The following is a 27,351-nucleotide window of genomic DNA, read 5'->3' as shown; positions in this document are numbered from 1 at the left end:
CTTGACATTAAGAACTTGTGTTGTCAAGACACGAGAGTATCTGAAACAGGTGAACACAAGAACCCAGCTAAGTGGGTTATGGACTAGGAGAGAGAAGTAGGCCACTGAAGCAGTGGTCACCGGACACACAGAAAACAGTATTTGAAGAGCTAGCTGGAATCCAAGCCATGGGAATTCTGGGGGCATATTCCATATGTTTTAGAGGGCATGATTTTTACTTTATAAAATGTTAGAATATCAGAATGTCACTTAATATTAGAGTATCTTTTCTAGAATGTTCTGGAATCAGCTTTCAGTCCAACTGGCTAGAAAATGCCACTCAGCAAAATTTTCAGTCAGGGAAATCCCTCCCTTCTTGGGACCTAGACACCTCCTGCTTCTGACACACACTGAGACCAAGCCTACTATACAATGTGTACCCTACTAGGTTATTTGTTTAGCCATACCACATCAGCATCTAGACAGAAGCTGGAAATGGATACTGAGCCAGGCTGGTGTCAAGTCCTAGGACGTCATGTCTAGACTCAGCCTCAAGGCTTACTAGTGAGAATGATAGTAGCTGGGGAAGGGAATTGCTCGCTGGGTTTCCTCCTGGCTTTTTACCCATCATTTCGCCCTCCCCATCTGAAGTCTGACTGAGGAGAGGCTTGTCTGAACTTGTAGCAGTGCCTATTCCTAAGTGACCAGCTTCACAGATTCAAGTTTAGGAGTCTCGGGAAAGGGTGGGAAGAGACAGCTGGAATAGGGGGCATTGGGCAGGAAAGATGAATTGGCAGCAGAGCAGTTGACATGAGTTTGAGGATCTGAGCTTCCATGTAACAAGGTGCAGTAGCATGCCTACCATTTCAGTGCATCCAGGGAGAGGTGGGAATACAGACAGGCAAACCCCTAAAACGGGCCAGGTTGTCAGCCCCTGCAGCAGCAAACAACAAAAAGCCCCTGCCTCAAATATGGTGGAAGGCAAGGACCAGCACCCCTGGTTGTCCTCTTCTATGTGTGCAAGGGTAAATGTGTACATGTGCATACCCCCATCACACACAGAAACATGCATACACACATATACCCACACACACACACACACACACACACACACAGAAAGAAAGAGAGTATGATTAGGTTTATGAATTTTGTTAATGTAACATGAAGGAAACCTATGTCTCAGCTACTGGAACTATCAACCTGTCTTCCTTCCCTCTAAGAAAATGCCCAAGGTATCACTACTCTTGAAGGAGAATAAAGAAGAGCAGTTTCTGAAGGCTGGCTGTCCAGGTTCAAAGTCTAGGTTGGCCACTAATGGCTATGAGTGTGTAACTTTAGCTGAGTTACCTTGTCCTTTCTTCCCACGAGCCAGTCTTCTCTCGTGTAAAACTGGTATGACGATAGACAGTCTGTTGTTGGGTTGGTGTAAGGATTAAACAAGTTAACTCACGTAATGCATTTAAAATGCTGTCAGGGTGTCTTAAGCACTCAGCAAGGGGTTAGGAAAGGCCTGAATTTACATCACTTTGGGGTTAGGCTGGGTTGAATGACCATTCACTCATGATGTCAATCAACTGTCCATCACTACAACAAAATAAATGAGATAATTAACTTATGTAGACAAAAAGGTTTATTTTGGCTCACATTTTAGAGGCCCCCGCCCATACAATTAGTTCTGTTGGGAGCTAACTTGTGGCATGGGAGAAACTTGTGGCAAAGCAAAAACATCTACCTCATGACCAGGAAGCAAATGAAGAGGGGATCTGCAGTAAAACACCATGACCAAAAGCAACTTACAGAAGAATTTATTTTGGCTTACATTCCACAGGGAGAGTTCATAACAGCGAGGGAGGTGTGGCAGCAGGTGCTGGAGCAGGTGGCTGAGTGCTCAACAGCACACAGGACGTAGAGCAGCCAAACAGGAACTGGAGTGAGGCTATAACTGAGCAAAGCCCACCCTCAATGACATACTTTCAGCAATGATGCATCTTTGAAAAGTTCCACGACCTCCCCAAACAGTGCCACCAATGTTCAAAATGTTCAAACATACAAATCTATAGGGAGCACTTTTCATTAAACTGCCATAGTGGTATACCAGATATGAGAGCAATAAACATGATCTTAAGGAATATACACTCTAGTAAGGAAATACACAGTCATCCTTAGCACTAAGGCACCTGAGAATGTAAAGTAGGGCACAATTATCTGTGGGGAAGCATTTCAGAGAAGGGCAAAATCGCTGCCAGTGGGTACTAGAGGGCTGGGGTATCAGGTTGTAGGAATTGGGCTGGGTCTGGATGGTAAGCTGTATGGGTGGAAGCAGCGGGGGTGCTGTGGTTAAGGAAAGAGAAGGCAGAATGGTAGCAGCTGCAGGTGGCTACATGGAAGAAATATGGTGGGAGGCTCATATGCTGAGGAACTGAGGCCTCCCCAGTAGCTGCTGAAGCAGGCAGCAGGGAGTCTTGGGGTCTCCAGAGCCAGAAGCATTGGGATGCAATGCTATGTTACAATATTCAAGACCGTGCCAAGACATATCGGAACTCACTGCAAGAGGAAGTCAGTAACACTTTATTTAAAATCTTTTGCTTAGCCTGGGTTTTTTGTATTCATTTTGATTTTTAAAGACATGCATTAAAATATTCCTTATTTTGATTATTGACTGTGTCTAAAACAAGTGCCTCTTACTTGTGTTATGATAGTCCCAGTCCTGTGTTCTATTTTTGAAGTTCACCTGTGGAACATGGGTTTTTATTTCATTATTACTAATTATAGCTTATTCGTGTTATAAATATTCTTTGATTAGGAGAGAGTATTTAGTAAAATATAATTAAAAGGAGTACATCTGAATTTGAAGATTGACTTGGTACTTTTGAGTGTAAGAAGCAAGAAAGGGACACCAACCCTTGAGCTCCCGAGTCACTGTCTAGGGAGAGCTTTCCGCAGCCCTGACCATGCAGGAGAGGGCGTCTGCAGGAGAGGGCCCTATGCCTGCATTGCTGTGGTGGAGGGCGACCCTGAGAGGAGCAGGCTCTGTCATTGATTTGGAGATTGGTTCGGCAGTTCTGCTGCTGCAACAGCCAGAGTGACTGCTGCACAGCCTGCGGCAAGCACTGAGACAAGCCCCACACATGGGCCTCCTGAGGAGCTCCAGGTCGGGCTGCACACTGAACTCTAGCAATGGCTCAGGGCTTTGTGGTCTGTGGGAAGGGTGGTGTTTATACAGCGTTCCAACAATACATCTTTAGATGTAAAATCTGAAATCTTAGTTTTGATTTTTTGAGACAAGGTCTTGTGTGATACAGCATAAGCTGGTCTTGAACTCACAATCCTTCTGCCTCAGCTTCCTGAGTACTGTGACTACAGGAGGGACCACCAAACCTGAAATCTTTAAATCTAAAATCTACTGGCCATCAGTATACTTGATAAAATACCATTTTTTCCAGGAAGCCAATTGGATGGCAGCATAGATCTCACGGGAGGCAGGAAGGTGAGTGGTCCAGAGGCTCCCACCCTCATCACCAGGGCACCTGCCCATCATCTGATATGGACCTCCCAGTCATCAGCTATGCTCAGGGAGAGCTTCTCCAGACTCAGGGTGGATGTTTTGGCGTAGTATGTAAAAGCTGCAGGCTGAACTTTACCATCTAAATAGTAAGACAATAAAAAGATACTGTGAGAAACCAGGAGAAAAATAATCTCCCTTCCAAATCTGATACATTGTCTGGAGGCGATGTTACCCCTCACTTAGGAGAAGCCATCAGTACTTTTAGTCATGAACTCCTGTGACTGTTTTAAAACATGAAAAATCTCATTGGAGTATAATCCTTGTTAGAAAGAAACTGTAAGGAGCAAAGTGATTTGTTCAAGAAACGCAGGAGGTGAGGGAGGACAAAATTCTACTCCATCCCTCGAATTAGTTCTTTAAAAGACTAAGAATTCTCCAGGGCTGAAGATGGCTGTAACCTATTACAAATTAAGAAACACCTAGGATACTATTATAGGCCTTCAATAATTTTTCTTAGTAAATATTAACTGTGGGCAGAAAGACCAATTCATGAAGAGAAGCAGCTTGGCCTACTCTCTCTAGATTAGAGAACTGACCAAGGAAGGGCAGATTGTCTGAGCTAAGCATAGTTTCACAGTCTGGGAACAAACCATCTCTTTACTGCAGATACTTCTGGGTTTACAGGACAAAGGTGTAAGTCAGAACAAACTGTTTGCTTACCAGATGAGTGAGTAGTCACAGAAGATGGCTTCTTCCTTAGGCCTAAGACCAAGATCTGCTCCACTATGCACTTGCTGGGATAACGGCCTTTCTCATCAGCACACCTGAAACAGGTACAGATGGTATTAGGAAAAGGAGAGGCACGAGGTTTTTAATTGGTCACCAGGTCAGCATCCTTGTGAGTTCTTCCTGTCTGTCTCTATGGAGTCATGGTCCGTAAAAGAGCCATATTCAGTAAGACAAAGAGATGTAGCAGGGACTGGGTAATCAGTGGCCACGTCAATCTCCCTAAACCATTTAAAGGGCACAAAAGACACAGGATGGCTTGGACGTATAATCAAACTTAAAGAAACCAGATATTTAATTAATTGGTGCATGGAAGAATGAAGGTATCAACGAATACTTGAGCTAAGTAGTTTCATTCTGTAGGCAGCTGGAGAAGAGAAGAGAAGAAAAAGAAAAAGCTTCCAGGGTCAGCAATTGAAAATACAATGGCCTTCACCATTTATATAAATAATATCTTCAAGATTTTCTATTAGTAATTAACATGAATGTTTTGGCTACAGGTATGTAAATGTGCCACATGCCCTTATAGGACAGAAGAGAGGGAGGAGGGTCAGAGCTCCTGCAGCTGGAGTTACAGACCACATGGATATTGGGAAGTGGACTTGGGTCCTCTTCAAGAGCGACCAGGACTCTAACCCACAGACCACCTCTCAATCCGCTAAATAGCGACTTAAAACTTGAGCTATCCATTTACTTGAAGATGCCAGGAGGGTAGCATAATCCGAGAAGAGCCTCACCTGCTGGTCAGAACACCGGAACAGAAGGAAAACCTGCGGTGGGAGAACTGGTTCTGGTGGAGGTACTGGAATGAATGGCCATCATCCAGATACAGCTCGCCCACAGCAGAATCCTGCAGAGTGAACCACAGAGGATCTGCTCAGGGCAATAAATTTATAGAAAAAAAAGTCATCTTCCAAAGGGAAAGAATAACATCTGAAACTCAGTGAAACGCCCGAAAAGCTGTACAAAGTTACACACAAGTCCTTACACATTCAACATCCAGTCACTCCCGAGTAGACAACAAAATAATATGAACAGCGAGGTTACATAAGAGGAGCACAAAGAGTTAGACTTTGTTGAAGGAAATTTAGATATGAAGTATGATCAGTAATGGCTTTCATAAAAACACTATCCTAGAGTGTAACAGGAAAGTTCACAGAACAGAACTGAAGCTGAAAAATATCACTGTATAGCAGATGAAATCAACTGTCTTTAGAAGCCCTTCCTACTCTAAGGGAAAGGACCGCTTTTGCAGCCACACACCACAGCCCTCCACATGTCAGGTTACTCATTAACAGTATTTGCTGCAGGAGAGGTCTCTAGATTATTGCTGCATTCTGGGACCCCACATGGATATTAGAGCAATAATATATAGGAAACAAAAATTGTAATTTACTTATTTTACAATATTAATAGAAATAAGCATAACTATAACAAGAATTGTAATTGGCTCTGTAAGGCACTTCGGTAAATGGGTAAGAGATGTGTATAACACAGGCTTCACTTGGCTCAAAAGACAACACTCCCAAGTCATATTCAAGGAGACTTTAGTGATTTGAGCTGCCTGATGAGAATAGAAGTCACTGAATGGGTTAGGGTATACCAAAAATAATTACGACACATTATTTTATGGCCCTCTTCTGTAGGCGACTGAATCAGAGCCAATCTTCTGGGGCAGGCTGCATAAAAAAAATGTTCTTCCACTAACAGCCTATGCTGACCTGAGAGATAGACCAAGAAATATATTTGCATCATTCCTGGATCTCAGAGTTCCTACAAAAGATGCCAGGAAAGGCAGACCTTACAGTGATTCAGAAATGATTCAACCTTTAACTTTGAGATAAACACTGGGGGTACTATTTCTTAGGAGACTCATTACTTTTTCATACCCTCAAAAGGTCAAGGGATGGAACGGAAGCGGGGGAGGTACCTGGCTTTCCAAATACCTGAGTGCTCAGAGCAACCCTGAGTCCGTATGGGGAGTCAGTCATCCAGCCTGTGGACTTTCCCACACTGGTCTTCATTGGCACCACACTTCCGCCTCGTTGGAACACTGGTATCTGCAACAGAGCAGCACTCTCAGGGATGACACACCCATACAAGGAACTTTATGTCACCATACGAGATCCATACTCTTTACAGACATAGACTCAAGCAAAGAATATTTTTGGACAGAGATATGGCAAGCATAGGGACTGTGAAATAAAAAGAAAATGGCTCAACTAAAAATGGTCCACTAAAAATTATTTATTTATTTTTATAATTATTGCTTTGTGTGTATATGTGTGTGCAAATTCATGTCATGGCATGTGTGTGAAGGTCAGAAGACAACTTTGTGAAGTCAGTCTCTCTTCCCACTTTCATGTGGGTTCTGGGAATTGAATTGAGGTTTCAGACTTGCTTGACAAGCACTTAGCTAACTCACTGGCCCCAAGTCCTCATATTTTAAAATATTGGGACATTGTTTACCATCCCTCAATTTATTGTCTATACTTGTCTGTCTTAGCTTGGGTTTTATTGCTGTGATGAAACACTGGCTGAAAGCAACTTGTGGGGGAGGGGCTTATATCATCTTACAGCCTACAGTCCCTCATCAGGGGAAGTTAAGACAGGAACTGAAGCAGAGATCATGAAGAAACACTGCTAAGGGCTTGCTTCCAGGAGTGTGTTCATCTACAGTCCTTATACCTCCCAGGATCAACTGCCCTGGGGTGGTACCACCCAGAGTGAGCTGGACCCTCCAGGATCGACATACTATCAAGGAAATGCCACACAGACTTGTTACAGGACAATCTGATGGAGGCAATTCCTCAGCTGAGGTTCCATCTTCCCAGGTGACGCTAGTCTATGTCAAGTTGGCAGAAACTAACTAGCACACTATCCTTACCTCTTCTTCATTTACATTTTGCTCATCCCATTAGAGGCCCAGAGTTACCCCTAAAAAACTAACTTTTAAACTTGATCAGAAAGGATACTCTAGTTTCGATCTTTAACATCCTTGTCAATAAAACAACAAGCACGTTACTCTAGAGACATGCTGAAGAGTGGACTTCTCTGCTTATGTAAGTGGACCAATAGAACTTGTGTACACAATGTTCTATGTCTGGGGAGGTGACGTGTGTCCCTTCTCACAGCATCTGAACACTTTCTGTCCCTGCTTGTCAGCAGGATGACTGCTCAATTCTGAGGCTCAGAAGCCGCTTCTGCTACAGGAACCATCGAGGGAACGAGAAGGGATGCTAACTGTGGCTGTGGGCATGGCCCGCACCTATCAGTCCTTAGCTATGGCTCTCTGTGGAAGAGCCAGGGAGCCTCTTGCCTGTGGTAAGGAGCTGCCCAGGTCACAGGAGTGCATGTGTTTTTCTCTGAGTAAAGTCTTAGCAAGGAAGAGAGGACAAGAACATGTGTGATTCAGGGAGAGGGAGGAGTAGTCAAGATGTGCCCCCCCGTCCCCAGCTTAATTCACAAGCAGCAAGAAGGAAAGCCAACTCTCTTATTGCTTTCTTTTTATTCCTCCCTTCTTTAAACAAAACAAACAAACAAAACCAAAGAACAAAGTTACAGTGGAATGGGCTGCAGACTCGGAGTTCAGAAAACTTACAGGGGATGGGAGGGATCTGTCTCAGTTCTGCCACAACCTAGTAGTGATTCTGGACAAAAAATTTCTCTTCTGACTATCAGTTTCTTCATGTGCAAATGAAGGGCATGGTGGTTTGAATAAGAAAGGCCCACACAGGCCCATATATTTGAATATTTAGTCACCAGAGAGTAGGACTGTTTGAAAGAATGAGAAGGATTGGGATGCGGCGTTTTTGGAGAAAGTGTGTCACTGGGGATGGGCTTTGGGATTTCAAAAGCCCTCATCAGGCCCGGTGTCTCTGCTTACAGACCAGGATGTAGCTACAGCTCTCAGCTACTCCTCTAGCACCACGCCTGCCCCTTGCCATGCTCTCTGCAGTGATGATGATGGGCTGAGCCTTTGAAACTGTAAGCAAGCCCCCTATTAAATACTTTCTTGGTCGTGGTGTCTCGTCACAGCAACAGAACAGTGACTAAGGCAAAGGGATTAGGGTATAAGATTACTAAGGTCTCTTCTGGGTCTGAAAGTTGATTCTGGAACTAGTTTCCTTATAACAAAACTTCGTTATATGACAATTTGGAGAAATGACATCACTATTCTATTAATCTTTATTCTACAGGGCCTGAGGTCATGCTTGTGATTCAGCAGTGGTCACTTTGATTCTAATTTCTAACTGATGTGTTCTCCTGCCTGGAGGCCCAGAATTGTCCTTCTCACTTTTTGATATTGTATTTGGCATTGCAGCGCCCACTGTTTCTGTTCTCAGTGTTGCTGTTCTTAGACACAATCCTCAATATTCCATGCCATGAGCCAGATTATATATATATTTTAAGTTCTTTACATATCTTAACAGCTTTATTGGTATAATTCATGTTTCAAAACTTACAGTTGGGGTATACATTCAAACCACTTTGGTATATTCAGTCACGTAACCACAGCCATAATCGATTTTAAAATCCTTTCAACACCTCTAAAAACCACTATATCCTTCAGCAGTCACACTCATTGCTTCCCAAATCCTCTCCCAAGCACAGCCCAAGGCAAACACGAGTATACTCCATTTTCTCTTATGTACAGGTATATGTTATGCTGAAGTCCCATACACTGAAGTGACTATATCTGGGGTCAGGGTCATAAGGATAAGTTCTGCTATGATAGGAATAGTATCCTCACAAGAATACTTTCTTATTTTATTAGATATATGTATGTGTATATATATATATATATGTGTGTGTGTGTGTGTTTTGCCTATATGTATGTATGTGCACCACATGTGCGCCTCCTGTCTATGGTGGCCAGATAAAATGTGTTGGATGGTTGTAGCCACTATATGGGTGTTGGGAAGCAAACCTGGGTCCCCTGCAAGAACAATAGTACTCTTAACCACTGAGCCAACTCTCCAGCCCCATTTACAAGAACATTGTCCCCCTCCTCTCCCCATCCCATCACCCCCTACATGCAGGAGGACCCAAGTCAGCTGGCACTTTGATATCGGACATGTACCTTTAGAACTATGGAGGATACATTTCTGTTGTCTATTACCCATGCTGTATTCTAAACAGACTAACACAGCTAAATAGTCAAAGATAATACTCTGAAAATAACTTACAGTATCCAAGGTTACTGGAATCTTCACAGTACACCCTCCTTTCCACTGTGCAAATGTCTTAGAGTCATACCAGACCTAAAAAGTAACAGGCTCTATTGAAAAGAGAGTATGGGCAATCTCTCCCCTGAGAAGCCTGCACTTACCAACGACTATTTCCTTTTGCCCTGCAATAAAGCTGTCTTGCAATCCCAGGAAAAAAGGGAGGGATAGAGGGAGGGAGGAAGGAAGGAAAAGAAAGTTCAAATAAGTATAATTAAAATTTGTAGGAGAAGTTAGGAAGAACACCCCTCCCTAACCCTGTGTGTTTTGTGTGTGTGTGTATGCACGCACATATGTACTACTTGATATTGAGCCTAAGGTCTCATGCATTCTAATGAATTTACCGTTGATATGTATTTCCAGGTCTCTTTAATTTTTATAGAACATAGGTCTTACAAAGTTAGCCAGGCTGGCCTTGAATTCACTATGTAGCCCAGGTAGGCCTTTCAGTCCTCATACTAGAATTATGGGCCTGCACCACCAGATCCCCCGTATTCTTTTAAGAAAATTCCAGGTGGGCAGTGGTGGTGCACACGTTTGATCTCAGCACTTGGGAGGCAGAGGCAGGTGGATCTCTGTGAGTTTGAAGCCAGCCTGGTCTATAGAGCAAGTTCCAGGACAGCCAAGGCTACACAGCAAAACCCTGTCTTAAAGAGAAAAAAGAAAAAGAAAAAAAAAAAAGAAAATCCCAAAGCATGTACAAAGCCCAGTGTTCAATCCTTAGTATAGGATGGACTGGGCATGGTGGTATCTGGGTATGATGGTACTTGGGTATGGTGGTACTTGGGCATGGTGGCACTTGGGTATGGTGGCACTTGGGCAGGGTGGTACTTGGGTATGGTGGTACTTGGGTATGGTGGTACTTGGGTATGGTGGTACTTGGGCATGGTGGCACTTGGGTATGGTGGTACTTGGGCAGGGTGGTACTTGGGCATGGTGGTACATGCTTGTGATCCTAGGCAGGGGGATCAGAAGTCCAAGTTCATCTTAAATTTCAAAGATAGCCTGAGATACATGAGACTACATCTCAAAAAGAAGAGAAAGAGAAGGAAGAGGAAGATGTCACTGAAGGGGTAGGGTTGATGAACTAAAGACCATTCCCTGTCCTGCTATACATTTCAAAGTTACTTACTGAACAACCTACCGCTGTGCTAGGTGCTAGATATGCATGATAGGTAAGAACCTGGTGTGCGTGAACGATGAGATGACGCCTCCAGGGTTCTTCTTTTTCCTTTTCCTTTCCTTTTATTTACTCTGTGTCTTTTACACCATGTATCTTCATCCCCTTCATTTTCCTGTCCCTTTGAATTTGCCCTCTACCATTGCACCCCACCCCCGAATAAGACAATATTTAAGATAAAAATGGGAAAAAGTTAAAAATCTCATCACAGAAGCTGCAGTGTGGTACTGATTCATTAAAACTTCACGCTTGAGCTGGTGAGGTGTTTCAGAAAACAATGGTATAGATTGGATGCCTGAATTTGCTCCCTAGAACCCACATAGATGGGGAAGGAGAGAATCAACTCCACAGAATAGTCCTATGATCTCTGCCTGCAAGCTGTGGAACATGCATCTTCCCCATCACACACAGTAAATAACCCAACTTAACGCTTGTAACCATAAGCAGGATGAAAGAGGAAAAACAAAGGGAAGGGAAGAGGAAAGGAGGGGAGAGGAGAGGAGAGGAGAGGAAGGGAAGGAAGGGGAAAGGAAACAGCAAACAAATCAACCACACACAAGGCAGGAGAAAAGAAGAATGTCAGAGAAGAAACAGATCTGGAGGGAAATCCATGCAAACTTGATTACCCCTACAGCATTGCTTTTCTGGGGGTGATTATGAGATTTGGAAACAAGGTCCTAACTCTTACCTGGGAGCCCTAGAAAAGGAAGTTAGTTGTTGAATCACCAAAAAGACTCCCACAAAGTAACTGGGTGGAATAAATCTTCTACCTTAAAGTCACGCCCCCATCTTCATAAGGACTCACTTCTACAAGTCAAAGTGGAAGTACAAACCTCCCTAACGTTGTCACCTATTCATCTTCTCCAGAGGACAGTCTTGACTGTGGAAAACCTACCATCATCTGAGACAAATTCACAACTGCACGCTGGAGCAATCTCTTTCCCAAGAGAAATGCAGGCATGAGAGCTAGGAGACACAAGATATGTCTGTTATTGCTCTTACCTCATTTGACCCTGGCAGGAATACAGAAGCCATGGTGGTCTGTGGTTCTGTGACTGGATGAACCAATAAAGCACTTCCTAAAAAATGGAGAGGAGATAAAACTGAGTATCATTATGGGAATCTGAAAGTTCCCTTGGCTTCGTGGAGCACTGCTGTGATCTTAGGATCACTGGATTGTGATCTTCTATAAGGCAGAGACTATGTGAACTGAACAAATAATTTACCAGAGAGAAGCACTGGTAGGAAAAGGTCGGGGCCCAAAAAGGTCACAGATTAAACCCACCTGTGGCTGTTATGATATGGGACAGGGATCCTGAAGTATTCTGCTGCATCTTGTGTGTTTATTTGCTCTGGTTTTTGGTTTTGTGAGACAAGGTCTTGCTATGTAGCCAAGACTGACCTGAAACTTGCTTTGCATCCCAGGCTAGCCTTAGGATGATGCTCCTGCAGCCTCTTGGGTGCTAGGGTTACAGGCTGAGCAGCCATTTTCTGCATAGCTACTGGTATGCCAGTAATCAGAAAGCGCCATTGCACCTTCCCAGTGCTTTATCATCTGCTACGAATGCACTGGTTAGAGTGGCCACGGTGTTATCTAGAAGTCTGGTCAGTGCAGTTCTTCAGGCCCTTTTGCTTGGGCAGTTACTATAGTTGGACTTCCTTTAGATGGCCAACTCCCAGATAATAACACAGAGACTTTTGATCAGTTATGAAAGCTTGGCCTTAGCTTTTCCCCAACTAATTCATAACTTAAATTAACCCGCTTATATTAATCAACACTCCGCCATGTGGCTTGTTACCTCTCCTCCATACTGTATGTCCAACTTGCTTTGGGTCTTGCTGGTGAATTCCCAGCCTCTCAGATTCTTCCCAAAAGTTCCTCCCTCTCCCTGGAAGTCCTGACTAGCTATTGGCTATTCAGAAGGTGCCTTGGCAGAGACACATCATCTTCACAGTTGTCCTCCAACAGTTACCACTGTAGATCTGTACTTCTCTTACGAATAGCCTGGAGTTTGCTTTCCTATTGGTGTCACACATGTGTAAAAGCATCTACTAATTAATTCATGTAAAAGACTTATTTATAGGATCTCACTATGTAACCCAGGCACCTTGAACCCATGATCCTCTTGCCTTAGTATTGTGAGTGTTGGGATTACAGGCATGTACTGCTGTGTCTATCTTGAACTGTTTCTTCTAGTTAATAAAGATTTATTTACTGAGTTCCAGGCACCATGCTAGGCTTTGGAGACATAGGAGTAAAGAAAACAAACATGGTTCCAACCTTCATGGAGTTTGTAGTAAGTGAAGAAGATAGATATTAAAAACTTATTACAAATAAATTAGGGTTAAAACAAATACTGAAATAGGAAAAAGTACAAAGAAAAACAAAATATACATAAGATTTTGAGTGGGGAGGATGAAACTAAGGTATAAGGAGGTAAGGGATGATGAAAGACCTTTTTCCAAGGCAGGGACTGTTAAGCTGACGCCTCGTGCACCGGGGACTGATCACAGAGCCTCGTGCACATTATACAAGAGCAATCCCTGAACGATATCTTCAATGGCTCCTGTTACTATAATCGTTATTATCAGCATCATTATTATTATTTACATTTGGAGGTTCCCACTGTTTAGAACAATTCATTCTTTGGGTCTCAATATTTAGTCTTGTTTCTTGAGCTCCATTCTTAATACAAACAACCTTCCATGTTTTACATTTCACAGTTCATTCTCAATAAAGAAGCCTACCTAGGCATGGTAGGTATATGCCTGTGAATTCAGCAATCTGGACACTGATGAAGAGCATTACAAGTTCAAGGATAACCTGGGCTTCAAAGCCCTGTTTCACAAGGAAATAAAAGAGGTCTACTATTACACATGACACAAGTTCCTTGGTGTCTTTACTACGGCCACCTGATCTACTTCTCATACTTCCCTTTTCATAGCGATCTCACCAGGCTTTGGGGGAGTGGATCCCAAGCAAACCATCAAATCATACCCACCAATATTATGTATTTATTTGGCATTAATAAGAACTATATTGTCAGGGCTACATTACAACAAAAGCCATGGTCTCACTATCTGGTGAAGGAGGGCTGGGGGTGTGGCTGATTTGGTAGAGTAATTGTCTAGTATGCATGAGGCTCCGGGTTCAGTCTCCAGCACCATGTGTAATGAGGCAAGCCTGTACTTGGGATCAGTTCATCCTTAGATACAGAGTAAGTTCTAGGTCAGCCTGGGCTAAATAAGATCCTCTTTTTATTGTTGTCTTTCTTGGGCTTAGGGTATTCTCACTAGAAAATATAATAATGAAAGCATAGTTATAGAATCTATCACAACTATAATTAACTGATAAATGCTTACCCAGCATGTATTCATCATCCACACCAAAAGTCTCTACGTCATCAGGGAACTCAACCCACAGAGGCCTGGAGAAAGAAAACAGAATTCACATTTTAAAATATCATTATGTTTTTATTATTCTTGGTGCTAAGTGTTTTATTAGATTTTTATATTTTTAGTGTTGTAACTCTCTGAAAGGAGATGGAAAGTACCAAAGAGCCAGTATTCTTTTTCATATGGCCAAAGAGCTTATGAGCAGTTGCTATGGTTACTTTATATTTATTATGTGAAAGAGCTTTCTACCAACCTGAATATCCTAATAGGATATTGAGAATTTCATTATGTGTTGCTTTCCTATCTGACTGTTGAGTAACTATCACTCTAACAGGCAAAAACTAAGGCAAGTCTAAATGCCCAATTTCTTCGTTGTAAAATAAATGCAAAAAATAATATTTTATTATAATGATAATTCTGTGCCATTTCTTGCAGTCACTGACTTTTATGTATCATTTAATCATTATTTATTTAGATGAAAGGAACTATTTTTCATTGCTTTCAAGTTGGTAACACTTTGGGTGAGGGTGAGAACCTGCCAAAATTTTAAAACAGTTATTGTTTAATAGAACTCATCTAGGAATCACTTAGGCTCATAAAACAGCAAAACTTTCAATATCTATGTCTAGATAGCAACTTAGTGGTTCTAACAATCTTTAACTTGTGAGAATGATTTAATTTAGTTGTGTGTGTGTACCATTTGGTACAAGTGCTCTCAGGGGCCAAAAGCAGGCCCTGGGGCCCTTGGAGTTGGACATCGATGCTGGAAACCAAACTTAGGTCCTTTACAAGAACAGCAAGCACTTTTAACTGCTGCGCCATCTGTCCAGCCCCAAGGAAAAGATTTTTTTTTAAGATTTATTTATTTATTATGTATACAACATTCTGCCTTGATGTATGCCCGCAGATGAGGGTGACAGATCTCAGTACAGATGGTTGTGAGCCACCATGTGGTTGCTGGGAATTGAACTCAGGACCTTTGAAAGAGCAGCCAATGCTCTTAATCTCTGAGCCATCTCTCCAGCCCCCGAAAAGATATTTTTTTAATTGACAAAATTTTTTTAGAGTTTTAAATTTATTTTATGCCTATGAGTGTTTTGCTTGCAAGTACATGAGTACATAGATACATATGTATGTGTGGTACCTGCAGGAGTCTGAAGAGGGCATTGGATCCCTCAGAACTGGAGTTACAGGCAGTTGTAAGGCACCATGTAGGTGCTGGGAATTGAACCCAGGTCCTCAGTAAGAACAATAACTGCTTACCAGGAGTCAACTCTCCAGCCCAGTATTTTTTTAAATAAATGAAACTTGCTATTTCTTTACCCAGGCTTTGCACGATACATTCTGTTTCTACAGAATGGTAGCAAAGCAAGTGTCTCTAACTCTGGCTAATGGTTAGAATCACCAGGAAATGTCTGGTCTGAAGCAAATATAGGAACTGCTGACTCTGAACTCTGTGCAAGTTTTTCTCTAACCTAGAAAGTTAATAGAATTTATATGCTAGGAAAAAAATTCCCACCTCAAGTTCAACCCTGTGGGTAAGATCAAGCCTCAGATGGCAGGGAAATTATTTTTCATGAGAGGAGGTTTATACGTAAATGTTAAAGTTATTTACTGTAAACTCATTTCCTTATTCTTTACAATACTCCAATCATAAATAGAGGATCTAGTCAGCAGCTTCTGTGGTTCAACAGCTAGCACCCTGTGCACAACAGCCAGCACCCCACACAACAGCCAGCACCCCGCGCACAACAGCCAGCACCCCACACAACAGCCAGCACCCCGCGCACAACAGCCAGCACCCCGTGCACAACAGCCAGCACCCCACACAACAGCCAGCACCCCGTGCACAACAGCCAGCACCCCACACAACAGCCAGCACCCCACAAAACAGCCAGCACCCCACACAACAGCCAGCACCCCGCGCACAACAGCCAGCACCCCATGCACAACAGCCAGCACCCCGTGCACAACAGCCAGCACCCCACACAACAGCCAGCACCCCACACAACAGCCAGCACCCCACACAACAGCCAGCACCCCGCGCACAACAGCCAGCACCCCACACAACAGCCAGCACCCCGCGCACAACAGCCAGCACCCCGTGCACAACAGCCAGCACCCCACACAACAGCCAGCACCCCGCGCACAACAGCCAGCACCCCGCGCACAACAGCCAGCACCCCGCGCACAACAGCCAGCACCCCGCGCACAACAGCCAGCACCCCGTGCACAACAGCCAGCACCCCACACAACAGCCAGCACCCCACACAACAGCCAGCACCCCGCGCACAACAGCCAGCACCCCACACAACAGCCAGCACCCCGCGCACAACAGCCAGCACCCCGCGCACAACAGCCAGCACCCCACACAACAGCCAGCACCCCGCGCACAACAGCCAGCACCCCGTGCACAACAGGCAGTGGAGCTGGTTGAAACTTGAGTAAACACATGGCTTTTGTTCTCCCTTTCCAGTTCCTTATCACTGGGGATCTGTTGGTAGGTTGTTGGAGCCCCTAAATAGAGGATGCCCTTTTTACCTCATGACAGGGTCAGAAGACATGTGGACTTGGTAGAACAGAGAATACAGATAGGGTAGGAGGGTGTAGCGCTCTCTGATGGCTTCCCGGATCAGTCGGGTGTATTCCTCCCCAAACAGCCAGGGTTCTCGCCGCTTGGTGTTCATGGTGGCATGGCCACGGAAGAAGGGCTGATAAGCTCCAGCCTGGTACCAACGCACCAGCAGCTCTGCCTCAGGATTGCCAATGAAGCCACCCACATCAGCTGGTTAGACAGAAAGACCGGATAAGAAACTAGACTTGGAATAAATGATATGCTAAGGTGAAATAAGGTCTTGAAAACTGAGAGGAGATGCTCTAGGTGCACACTCAACACAACAGGCAAACCTATGGCCTCAAATAGGGAAGTTTGAGCCACAAAAAAAAAAGTCCATGCAGGAATCTGGAAGAATGCTCTACATTTTGTTTCCTTTTTTCTTTTTGTAGAAAGGCCACAGGCTTTTCTGGTAAGAGCAGCTGTCCTGTGTGTTCTGGATCCTCCATTACCCACAAATTGTGTGATGTCTCCCTGATTAGGTGTGTGTCTGAAAGCAAAGACTAAAACCATACCAACCCCTGAAAGGCAGATCATTAGCCGTGAAGGTTTAGGTAGAATTTCATGCTCACCCCTTGAGTAGGACACGTATTTCTTGCATGTGGACCAATGTCACAAAGACACACGTATCAAAAAAGTGATAGTAATTTGTTTTTATTCTTGTAGAGAATAAAAAGTATTCAGAATTCAGACCTGCAGCTAGGACTGCAGCTAGTGTATACCGAGACCTTCACAGTCAGGACTGCGGCCAGTGTATACTGAGACCTTCACAGTTAGGACTGTAGCCAGTGTATACCGAGACCTTCCCAGTCAGGACTGCGGCCAGTGTATACCGAGACCTTCCCAGTCAGGACTGTGGCCAGTGTATACCGAGACCTTCACAGTTAGGACTGCAGACAGTGTATACCGAGACCTTCACAGTCAGGACTGCGGCCAGTGTATACCGAGACCTTCCCAGTCAGGACTGCAGACAGTGTATACCGAGACCTTCCCAGTCAGGACTGCGGCCAGTGTATACCGAGACCTTCACAGTCAGGACTGCAGTCACTGTATACCGAGACCTTCCCAGTCAGGACTGCGGCCAGTGTATACCGAGACCTTCACAGTCAGGACTGCGGCCAGTGTATACCGAGACCTTCACAGTCAGGACTGCGGCCAGTGTATACCGAGACCTTCCCAGTCAGGACTGCGGCCAGTGTATACCGAGACCTTCACAGTCAGGACTGCGGCCAGTGTATACCGAGACCTTCACAGTCAGGACTGCGGCCAGTGTATACCGAGACCTTTACAGTCAGGACTGCAGACAGTGTATACCGAGACCTTCACAGTCAGGACTGCGGACAGTGTATACCGAGACCTTCACAGTCAGGACTGCGGCCAGTGTATACCGAGACCTTCACAGTCAGGACTGCAGACAGTGTATACCGAGACCTTCATACTGGTTCACTTATCTGCACTGAATTCCCAGGAGGAAATTCTCAGACATGTATTTGAATTAGATCCATCTTTTCCATGAGCACATCTTTTGTGTGTGTGTGTGCATGTGTATGTGTGTATTCATGTGTGAGAAGATATATGTGCGTGTAGAGGCCACAATCTGACTTCAGTGTCTTCCTCAATCACTCTCCACTTTATTTTTGGCTAGATTGGCAATCAACAGGGACCCTCCTACCACAGCCTCCCCAGCTCTGGGGTACAGGCATGTGCCGCTGTGCCTAGCTCTTGTACATGGGTGCTGGGGTTCTGAACTTACTTAGGTCCCCATGTTTGTGCAGCAACCACTTCACTGACTGAGCCATTTCCACAGTCATGTATTTTTTCAGACAGGGTCTTACATAGCTGGGTCTGACCTCAGTCTTACTACTAGCTAAGGACAACCCTGAACCTTTGATCCTTCTATTTCCAAGTCCTAGTTACAGAATCTTAGGTCTGTGTGACCATACTTGGTTTTTTTTTTTTTTTTTTTTTTTGTGGGACTGGGAATCAAACAGAGGCCTTCTTGCAAGCTAGGCAAGCACTGTACCAACTGAGCACATTTTATGAAGAAAACAGTTAATTATGCCACAGAATCTTACATCTGCTGAGCAGAAGCGTTTCTGTGAGGCTGGCTCTCTTCATCCCTCGGCTACGGCTACGCTGCCCATCACACCCACGGCCTTGAGCACACCAGGCTAGCACTCTCCTGGACTGGCTTTTGTTTTGCTAAGTTGTTTGCGGTGCTTTCCTTCTTTCCATTTTCAAGAAGAAAAGTATGCTTCTGGAACATTCAGTTACTGGGTCTCTGGAGGTACTGCTGTGGGAATGAGGAATGAAAACAGATGCCTCATCCACTACCTGACTTCCTGTCCTCAATTCAGACAAAATACATGTAAGACTTTTATTGCCGGGTGGTGGTGGCGCATGCCTTTAATCCCAGCACTAGGGAGGCAGAGGCAGGTGGATCTCTGTGAGTTGGAGGCCAGCCTGGTCTACAAAGGGAGTTCCAGGACAGGCTCCAAAGCTACAGAGAAACCCTGTCTCGAAAAACAAAACAAAACAAAACAACAACAACAAAAAGACTTTTATTTATTTATTTATGAGATAGGGTCTCTCTGTGTAGTGCTAACTGTCCTGAAGTTTGCTCTGTAGACCAGACTGGTCTGAACTCACAGAGACCCTCTTACCCCTGCCTCTAGAGCACATAAATTTTGATAAATTTTGAAGCAACCCTTTCGCTCTCCCCCCATTTTCTTTCCTGCATTCATCCTTGTTCCAAACAGCTAATGAGCACTGAGGACTCACTCCTCATTTCTTCCTACTCAAAACCTCAAGCCAGGAACCAACTTACCTCCACAGAAGGAGATCCCCGAGACACTAAGGGTGAGTAACATCGGGATGGAAATTTTCAGATAGTTCCATTCTGCTGTGTTGTCTCCTGTCCAGACTGCACCTTATATCGCCCATAACAAGGCACGAAAATACACACAAATCATACAATGTACTCCATTTCATTTATATTCCATATTATTATTATTATTTATTTTTTAAGACATGATTTCTCTGTAGCTTTGGAGCCTGTCCTGGAACTAGTTCTTGTAGACTAGGCTGACCTCGAACTCACAGAGATCTGCCTGTCTCTGCCTCCCGAGTGCTGGGATTAAAGGTGTGTGCCACCATTACCCAGTTTACATTCCATATTTGTAAAAGACAAAAATAATAAAATGGAAAACAGATTTTCCACCTTAAAAAATTTTGATCATTCTATTAAAAGTATCACTTTTCTAATGTGAAAAGTTATTAAGGTTCATAAAACACAGGGCAGTGGTTGCAAATGTCTTAATCCCAGCACTCGGAAGGCATAGGCAGGTAGGTCTACAGAGTGAGTTCCAGGACAGTGAGCACTACACAGAGAAACCCTGTCTCAAAAATGAAAACAAGATCAAAATAAATAAACAAACAAAAGTAAATACTCTGGGTTTCTTGTCTCACTTGATTATTACAACAATCCTTCCAGGCAAACAATATTATTAGCTTTGTTTTATAGATCAGGGGATATGGTAAACCATATTCTACCCTGGTGATATATCTGTTAAGTAGATTTAGGCAAGAAGTCAGACTGTTAAAGCAAAGTTACAGTTCACGCTATAGTTGATAAGAGTTTATGATAACAGATTATATATCTCTGAGGAGACATATAAGAGGAAAAATCATCTTATTTTACAACATCTTTACTTTTACCAAAATGGTTTCAGTAGATATTTTTGTTTTAATCTTCTGTAGAAATGTTGAGCTGGCCTATAGGCAGAGAAAAATATTTTTAAATTCTTACGTACATTGGTGTTTTGCCTGCATGTATGTCTGTCTGAAGGCATTGGGTCCCTTGGAACAGTTGTGAGCTGCCATGTGGGCGTTGGGAATTGAATACAGGTCCTCTGGAAGAATAGTAGCGCTCTTAAACACTGAGTAACCTCTCCAGCCTGAGAGAAATATTTTCAAGGGATTTTGTTTTTTAAACGGCTCTCTAGTAATTTTTCCTTGGCATCAATTGAGCTCTGGCTGTATCTACACAGTGATTTTGAAACTGTGGCAACATTTTCATCAAAAAAGCTCACGTAGACACACAGTGCGTCACGGCTAACACGGTTGTGTAGCCACACATTCTTTACAGCAAGTGGTCAAGCATGCGACTAGGAAAGGCCATGTTCTCCTCAATACGCACGGGGGCAAATAATCACACCGAGCACTGCAGACTAGGAAGTGACCCAGAACCTGAGCGCTCAAAGATAACATCAACTGCAAGGGCATGGCAGCACACATTTGCAGTTCCAGCGCTGGGGACAGAGAGGTGTGAGGACTGCCACGGGTGCAAGGCCAGCCTGAGCTAGTGAGACCCTGTATCAAAAGCTCCAAAAGAAAGAAACATTAACAACCATATGTCTTGTTATCTTTTTAAACTGCTGCCTATCAACTTTTTTTTTTATTAATTCTCTCCCTCTATAATTTCCCCTGCAGTTTCTTTTTCATTGAGATAGGAACTCACTATGTAGACTGGGTTGTGGGAGTTGGTTCTCTTCTTCCACCATGTGGGTCCCTGGGATTGAACTCAGGTCATTAGGCTTGGTAGCAAGTGCTTTAACCCTGTGAGCCATCTTGCTGGCACTTATTCATTCATTCATTCATTCATTCATTCATGTATTTATTTTTGAGACTGAATCTCCTGTATCTTAGGCTGGTTTCAAACTTCCTATATGACCTATGATGACCTTGAACTCCTGATCCTTCTGCTTCCACTCCCAAGTGCCTGGATTACAGGCTTAAATTTTCCTATATTTTTACTGAAGTCTTTTTACTGATTGAAAATACTACATTTACATTTTTAATAATTGGGATAACGAATATCACTCAGGCATGCTTTCTTTTTTAACTTACATAATGTTACAAACCTATTCTCATGCAATTAAAACCACCACTTTAAGGAAGGAGAGAACTAACCACTCCAGGTTGTCCTCTGACCTCTAGACTGGTGGCATGGGTCATACCCCCTAAAATAAATGAAAAACCATTTAAACTATAATTTTAAACTGCCTCATGATAGTTTGTCCCGTGGATAACCCACACTTTTGTGACCCTTCTTTTACTGTTACAGAGGTAGACTTTTCTTTTGGCCTCAAGGTCTAATGCTATGATGAGCATTTCTGTTGCTACTTATTCTGTCCTTTGGCTGAAGAACACAGGAGCTAGTCTTGGGAGGTGGAGTGAGAGACCTAAAAAGGTCTACGATTCAACAAAGGCAAGGTTCTTTACGATAGGACCTATGTTCTCAATTACTTATGCAAGGACAGGGGCCTTAAAATAGCCTTTCTGCCACAGAGTAATTAAGTTGAACTGATCTGTATCAGCTGTAAACCAGATTCAGCCATAGATGACCCTGACAACAAGCACGCAGCCAGGCCTATTTTAAGCCACACTGCTAAGTGGAACAGCTGGCTGAGCCGTATGTTAGAGATATGTTTCCCTGGTTTTCCACAAGTCAAAAAGATGTGATCAGATTACTATGCCAGAAAACTGAATACTCTGAAGTCACGCTCTCAACAAGTAAGTGACCATTTCTTCAGTAGGAAAAACTACTAAACTTGATGAAAATTGGCTTTTGGGGTAGGGGAGGGAGACAGGGTCTCATGAAGCCCAAGATGACCTTGGAAAATGACCATGAGCTTCTGTTCCCCCACCTCCATCTCTTGAGTGCTAAGATTACAAACATACACCACTTTGCCTGGGTTTATATGGCGCTGAGCATTAAACCCAGGGCCCCCCACCTACTAGGCCGTCTACTCTACCAACCGAGGGACCTACAGACCATTTATTCATATTATAAAATATACATGTCAGAGTGATGTGGGAGTGTCATATCAATCTGTTGATTTCATTGGTTAAGCAATAAAGAAACTGCTTGGCCCTCATAGGTTAAAACATAGGTGGGTGGAGGAAACAGAACAGAATGCTGGGAGAAAGAAGCTGAGTCAGGGAGTCGCCATGATTCTCCCACTCCAGGCAGACGCAGGTTAAGATCATTCCTGGTAAGCCAGCTCGTGGGCTACACAGATTATAAGAAATGGGCTAGTCCAGGTGCGAGAGTTAGCTGAGAAAAGGCTAGATATAATGGGCCAAGCGGTGTTTAAAAGAAATACAGTTTTCCGTGTAATTATTTCGGGGCATAAGCTAGAGCTAGCCATGTGGGCGGCAGGGTGCCGGGGACGCAGCCCCGCCGCTCATATTACAACATCAGAGCACATCAGGTTCTACACTGTAAGCTATAAGGCTATTGAAGAGGAACACAGTGGCAGCAGGTAGCATATACCATAAACGGTGCTCAGAAGAAAAGGATGGGTAGCTACCTTGTGTTTTATAATGTGAGTCATTTCTTACCATACTTTTGTGATCCAGCGAAGAAAGAACGTGAAAGGACAAAGGGTCTCTCCTTCCCTTTCGATCGCTGTATCAATCCTTCTGCAGTAGCCATTTGCTGTAAGTCAGTGGAGAACATTGGAAAGAGGAGTCAGGGTGAGGGCATCCTGTCAACATTCTCAATAGACTACTCACAGGAGAAAAGTTACCATTGGAGGGACTAGGAAAAGGGAAATAATAAACTCATAAGTCTATTCGATGATACAATGAATGATACCAGTTTGCCTGGAAAAGATGGAAACATTTATTTGGTTAGCAATGCCAGTGAAATAAACAGGAATGGGATGTGGGCAAGTAGAAGAGTGGCTACCCAGCATGCCTGAGGCCCAAGGTTCGGGCCCCAGCACTGCAGAAAACAAATACACAATGCAACGAAAAACCAAGGCATTTTATAATACATCTCCTTACAATATACATAATAATCTGTGAGTCAAATGATTTTCATTGATCAAAAAAATAAGTTCAGAGAGGTTAAGTGTCCACTTCAGCCTGCATAAGAAATTCCCTAAGGCAGTTAGCAACTAAAGCAAAAAGCTGACCAAGAAATAAACATGTACTACTTGAAAAAGGCTATATATCCAGCCCAGCAGCTCCCATAGAAAATAGCAACTGTGGGAACCTGTAGGCACGCAGTCTTACTCTAAAAATGACAAAGACTCACAAATATAAGTTAGGGTAAGTGATTCTCTCTCTTTTTTAAAAAAAATATTTATTTATTTATTTATTTATTTATTATGTATATAATATTCTGTCTGTGTGCATGTCTGCAGGCCAAAAGAGGGCACCAGACCTCTTTATAGATGGTTGTGAGCCACCATGTGGTTGCTGGGAATTGAACTCACGACTTTGGAAGAGCAGGCAATGCTCTTAACTGCTGAGCCATCTCTCCAGCCCCAGGTAAGTGATTCTCAATCTTTGGATATGATTAGCAGAGAGAGGACAATTCTACCACCTTTATTCAGAAGGCTAAGCAAAGTAGGAAAGTTTATACATCTTAAAAGTACACTGTGGTGGTTTTAATGAGAACGGCTCATATATTTGAATATTTGTTTTTTTTTTAAATTTATTTATTATGCATATAATATTCTGTCTGTGTATGTCTGCAGCCCACAAGAGGGCACCAGACCTCATTACAGATGGTTGTGAGCCACCATGTGGTTGCCGGGGATTGAACTCAGGACCTTTGGAAGAGCAGGCAATGCTCTTAACCACTGAGCCATCTCTCCAGCCCCCCCTTTTTTTTGTGGTTTTTCGAGACAGGGTTTCTCTGTGGTTTTGGAGTCTGTCCTGGAACTAGCTCTTGTAGACCAGGCTGGTCTCGAACTCACAGAGATCCGCCTGCCTCTGCCTCCCGAGTGCTGGGATTAAAGGCGTGCGCCACCACCGCCCGGCTATATTTGAATATTTGGTCCCCAGTTGGAGGAACTATTTGGGAAGGATTAGGAGGTGTGACCTTGTTGGAGGAGGTGTGTCACCAGGGGGAGGCTTTGAGGTTTCAAAACTTGTGCTATTCCCAGAGTACCTCCCTCTTAAAGCTTTGTGGTTATGGATCAGGATATGAGTTCTCAGCTGATCCTTTGCTATGCCACCATGGTCTCTAGCTTTCTGAAATCCATAAGGTAAATTAAATGCTTTCATTTATAAGTTACATTGGCCATGGTGTCTTATCACTGCAATAGAAACTAAGACATATACTTATTAAAATATAAATCTATTATGTTAAGTCTTGCTCTCCTGGTGTGAATGTTAGGGGATAAATATGTATATATATATATATGTAATACACACACACACATATATGTATATATATATTTGTTGTTTGATTTTTTAAAACTTTTCTTTAGATTTTTTTCTTTTATATGTAGGTTTTTTTCCCATATGTCTGTGTATTATATGCATATACTGCTCAAGGAGGTCAGAAGAGAACTTTGGAGCCCCTGGAACAGGAATTATAGATGGTTGTTAGCTACCAGGTGGATGCTGGGGATTGAACCACTTAACCATCTCTCTAGCCCCTTTAAAAATATTTTTAAAATTTAAGTATATTTGAGTCCCTGTGTAGGTGCCTCTGCAGGCCAGAATAAAGTGTTGGATCCTCTGGAGCTGTAGTTACAGGCTGTTGTGAGCTTCCCAATATAGGTGCTGGGAATTAAACTCAAGTCCTCTGGAAGAGCAGCAAGAACTCTTACGTACTGAGCCATCACTAGCCCTTGTTTGCTTTTTGCTTTTTTTTTAATTTTTTAAAATTTTTTTTTTGCTTTTATGACAGTTTGTTGTATAGTCTAGGTTGGCCTAGAATTCATTATGTAGGCCAGGCTGGCCTTGAATTCCCAGTCCCTCTGTACCATGAATACTAGGATTGCACATGTGTGCCACCAACCTCAGATAAGCTAGCAATAGATGGGATATATATGAAATCTTAAAACCTTGCCTTAATTACCTTTGTTAACATATTTATAGATTGCCTGTGCCAATACAAGTCTTCTAGTAGTATTAAATGTCATATATATAGTTTAAAATTCATCAGGTTTATTGTAAAAAGAAGAGGAAGTAGAGGGAGAAATAATAAATTGGCTATAATCTAAGACTCACTGCAGTTGACAACAAAGACACACAAAGAGTGTGCACAGTGCGCCTGACTACAGAACTGATTCCCTGTCTAGAGGTAGGGACACGAATCTAGTTGACTTCTAATTTGAATGTCTTACCTGATAAAATCCGTAGATGTTGTGAAGTTCCCTGTGTTCCCAGTTGCCATAATGAACAGCATTCTTTTGCATGGTTAGCTCTGGCCCTCTGAAGACCGAGGGCTCATTCATGTCATTCCATATGAAGAGGATATCCGTTGATCCCTAGGAAGTGAATGAACCCTGTTCATGAGGATCCTCCCTTAGGGATGCTCTTTCTCTCACTTCTGTCTTATTTATTTTTATGTCTATTGGGTTGTGAATTCTGTATGATTTGTTCAATGAAAATTCCATGCACCTACAACAGCATCTGACTCAAAGCAAGCTATCAATAAATTTTTTTTGATAATTATGCTGCACTATATTGTCTGTGAAATACAACTGCCCTGTAAGTTCACACAAAGACATCCTTAGGGGATATGTGCCAGAAAAGTTGTGAATACTTACCACTCGGCTCTGTATCATCCACTATCTACTACAAGTCTTCACTTGATCTTATCCAAAAGTTGAGAAAAATTTTTGTTACAACTCTGAACTAAAGTCAATTATTACTATACATGAACTTATTTTTTCTCTAATACTCTGAAAGCCTTGACAACTGAGTTATCTGTTTGTTAACGTCTTATATAATTTGTGTTCTTTCCATCTACCAAAAATGTTATTACAATTCTTTTTATAAAATTCACGGTCTCTCAGCATTTGAATATCAGTACAGGGAGCCTCAGGCAGCTCATTCCACTATTTCTTAATGCTATGTTCTTTACACCATGTCCTAATAAGGCCTAGCTCTCTTCCAGGACACTACAGAACACACCTGAGACCTTATCTACATGATAGATGATCTTTCCCATGCTTGAAGGTGGCCTATATGTTTCCTTACCTATTTTTAAGCTAATTCAGTTTTTTCTGAGATGGGGTCTCTCTATTATGTAGCTGTGGCCTTCCTGGAACTCACTATGTACACAGGCTGTACAACAGGCACAGAGATAGCCTGCTGCTGCCTCTCAGTGCTGAGACTAAAGGTGTGCACCACCATGCCTGGCTTCTAAGCAAATGCACTTCTAAGAACAAGGCTGCACAGTTTCAAAATATTTGCCTTCAGTCTTTTTTTAGCATTTTTAACTCAAAGATCAGCACGTTTTCTTCTCCCCTTCTTTTTATAAAGATCTAGATAATTTACATTTCCATCTTTGTGGATCATAAAAGCGCTTTAATTTATTCTACTCTGGCACAGTACTATGAAAGCAGCCATGAAGTGAATGACTGTAGCCATATTTTGTCTAAGGATTGATGTTTATACCATTCTAAGTGTTTTTCTAGTCTCCTTCCTAATCAGTTATGTTCAGAAGCAAACATCTTGTGCTCAAGAGCAGAGCTTGGGAGAAAATAGATCGGAATTCAAACCTTGAGTCTATCACTTAGTAAATGGTGAACTTTGTGGGTTTTAAAACTCTCCACACCTCAATTTTCTTACATTTGTGGTTAAGATTTAATTATAGTTCCAATTTAGAGCATTTTTATAAGGAAGAAAT

The 27,351-nt window shown here is 42.9% G+C and overlaps 1 protein-coding gene across 3 annotated transcripts in view; it reads right to left on the bottom strand.

Annotated features, from left to right (window-relative positions):
- Positions 1-1,645: 1,645 nt before the first annotated feature.
- The window catches only part of Ganc (glucosidase alpha, neutral C), a 58,031-nt gene continuing 32,325 nt past the window's right edge, over positions 1,646-27,351 (bottom strand). The window contains exons 14-24 of one of the 3 annotated variants that reach the window (XM_075961867.1): positions 25,841-25,984; positions 23,094-23,190; positions 19,516-19,617; positions 16,616-16,859; positions 14,042-14,106; positions 11,681-11,757; positions 9,460-9,534; positions 6,217-6,330; positions 5,008-5,120; positions 4,205-4,308; positions 1,646-3,623 (exon numbers count right to left, since the gene is read on the bottom strand). In XM_075961867.1, coding sequence (XP_075817982.1) covers positions 3,514-3,623; positions 4,205-4,308; positions 5,008-5,120; positions 6,217-6,330; positions 9,460-9,534; positions 11,681-11,757; positions 14,042-14,106; positions 16,616-16,859; positions 19,516-19,617; positions 23,094-23,190; positions 25,841-25,984 — 1,245 coding nt within the window. In that variant the 3' untranslated portion in view covers positions 1,646-3,513. Of the gene's footprint in view, positions 3,624-4,204; positions 4,309-5,007; positions 5,121-6,216; positions 6,331-9,459; positions 9,535-11,680; positions 11,758-14,041; positions 14,107-16,615; positions 16,860-17,732; positions 18,145-19,515; positions 19,618-23,093; positions 23,191-25,840; positions 25,985-27,351 lie in introns of those variants that run through there. The other 2 variants (XM_075961868.1, XM_075961869.1) reach the window with 2 other exon arrangements.

The sequence above is a fragment of the Microtus pennsylvanicus genome, chromosome 2, assembly GCF_037038515.1.
Source record: "Microtus pennsylvanicus isolate mMicPen1 chromosome 2, mMicPen1.hap1, whole genome shotgun sequence".
NCBI lineage: Eukaryota > Metazoa > Chordata > Mammalia > Rodentia > Cricetidae > Microtus > Microtus pennsylvanicus.
This window is presented reverse-complemented; position numbering and strand designations above follow the sequence as displayed.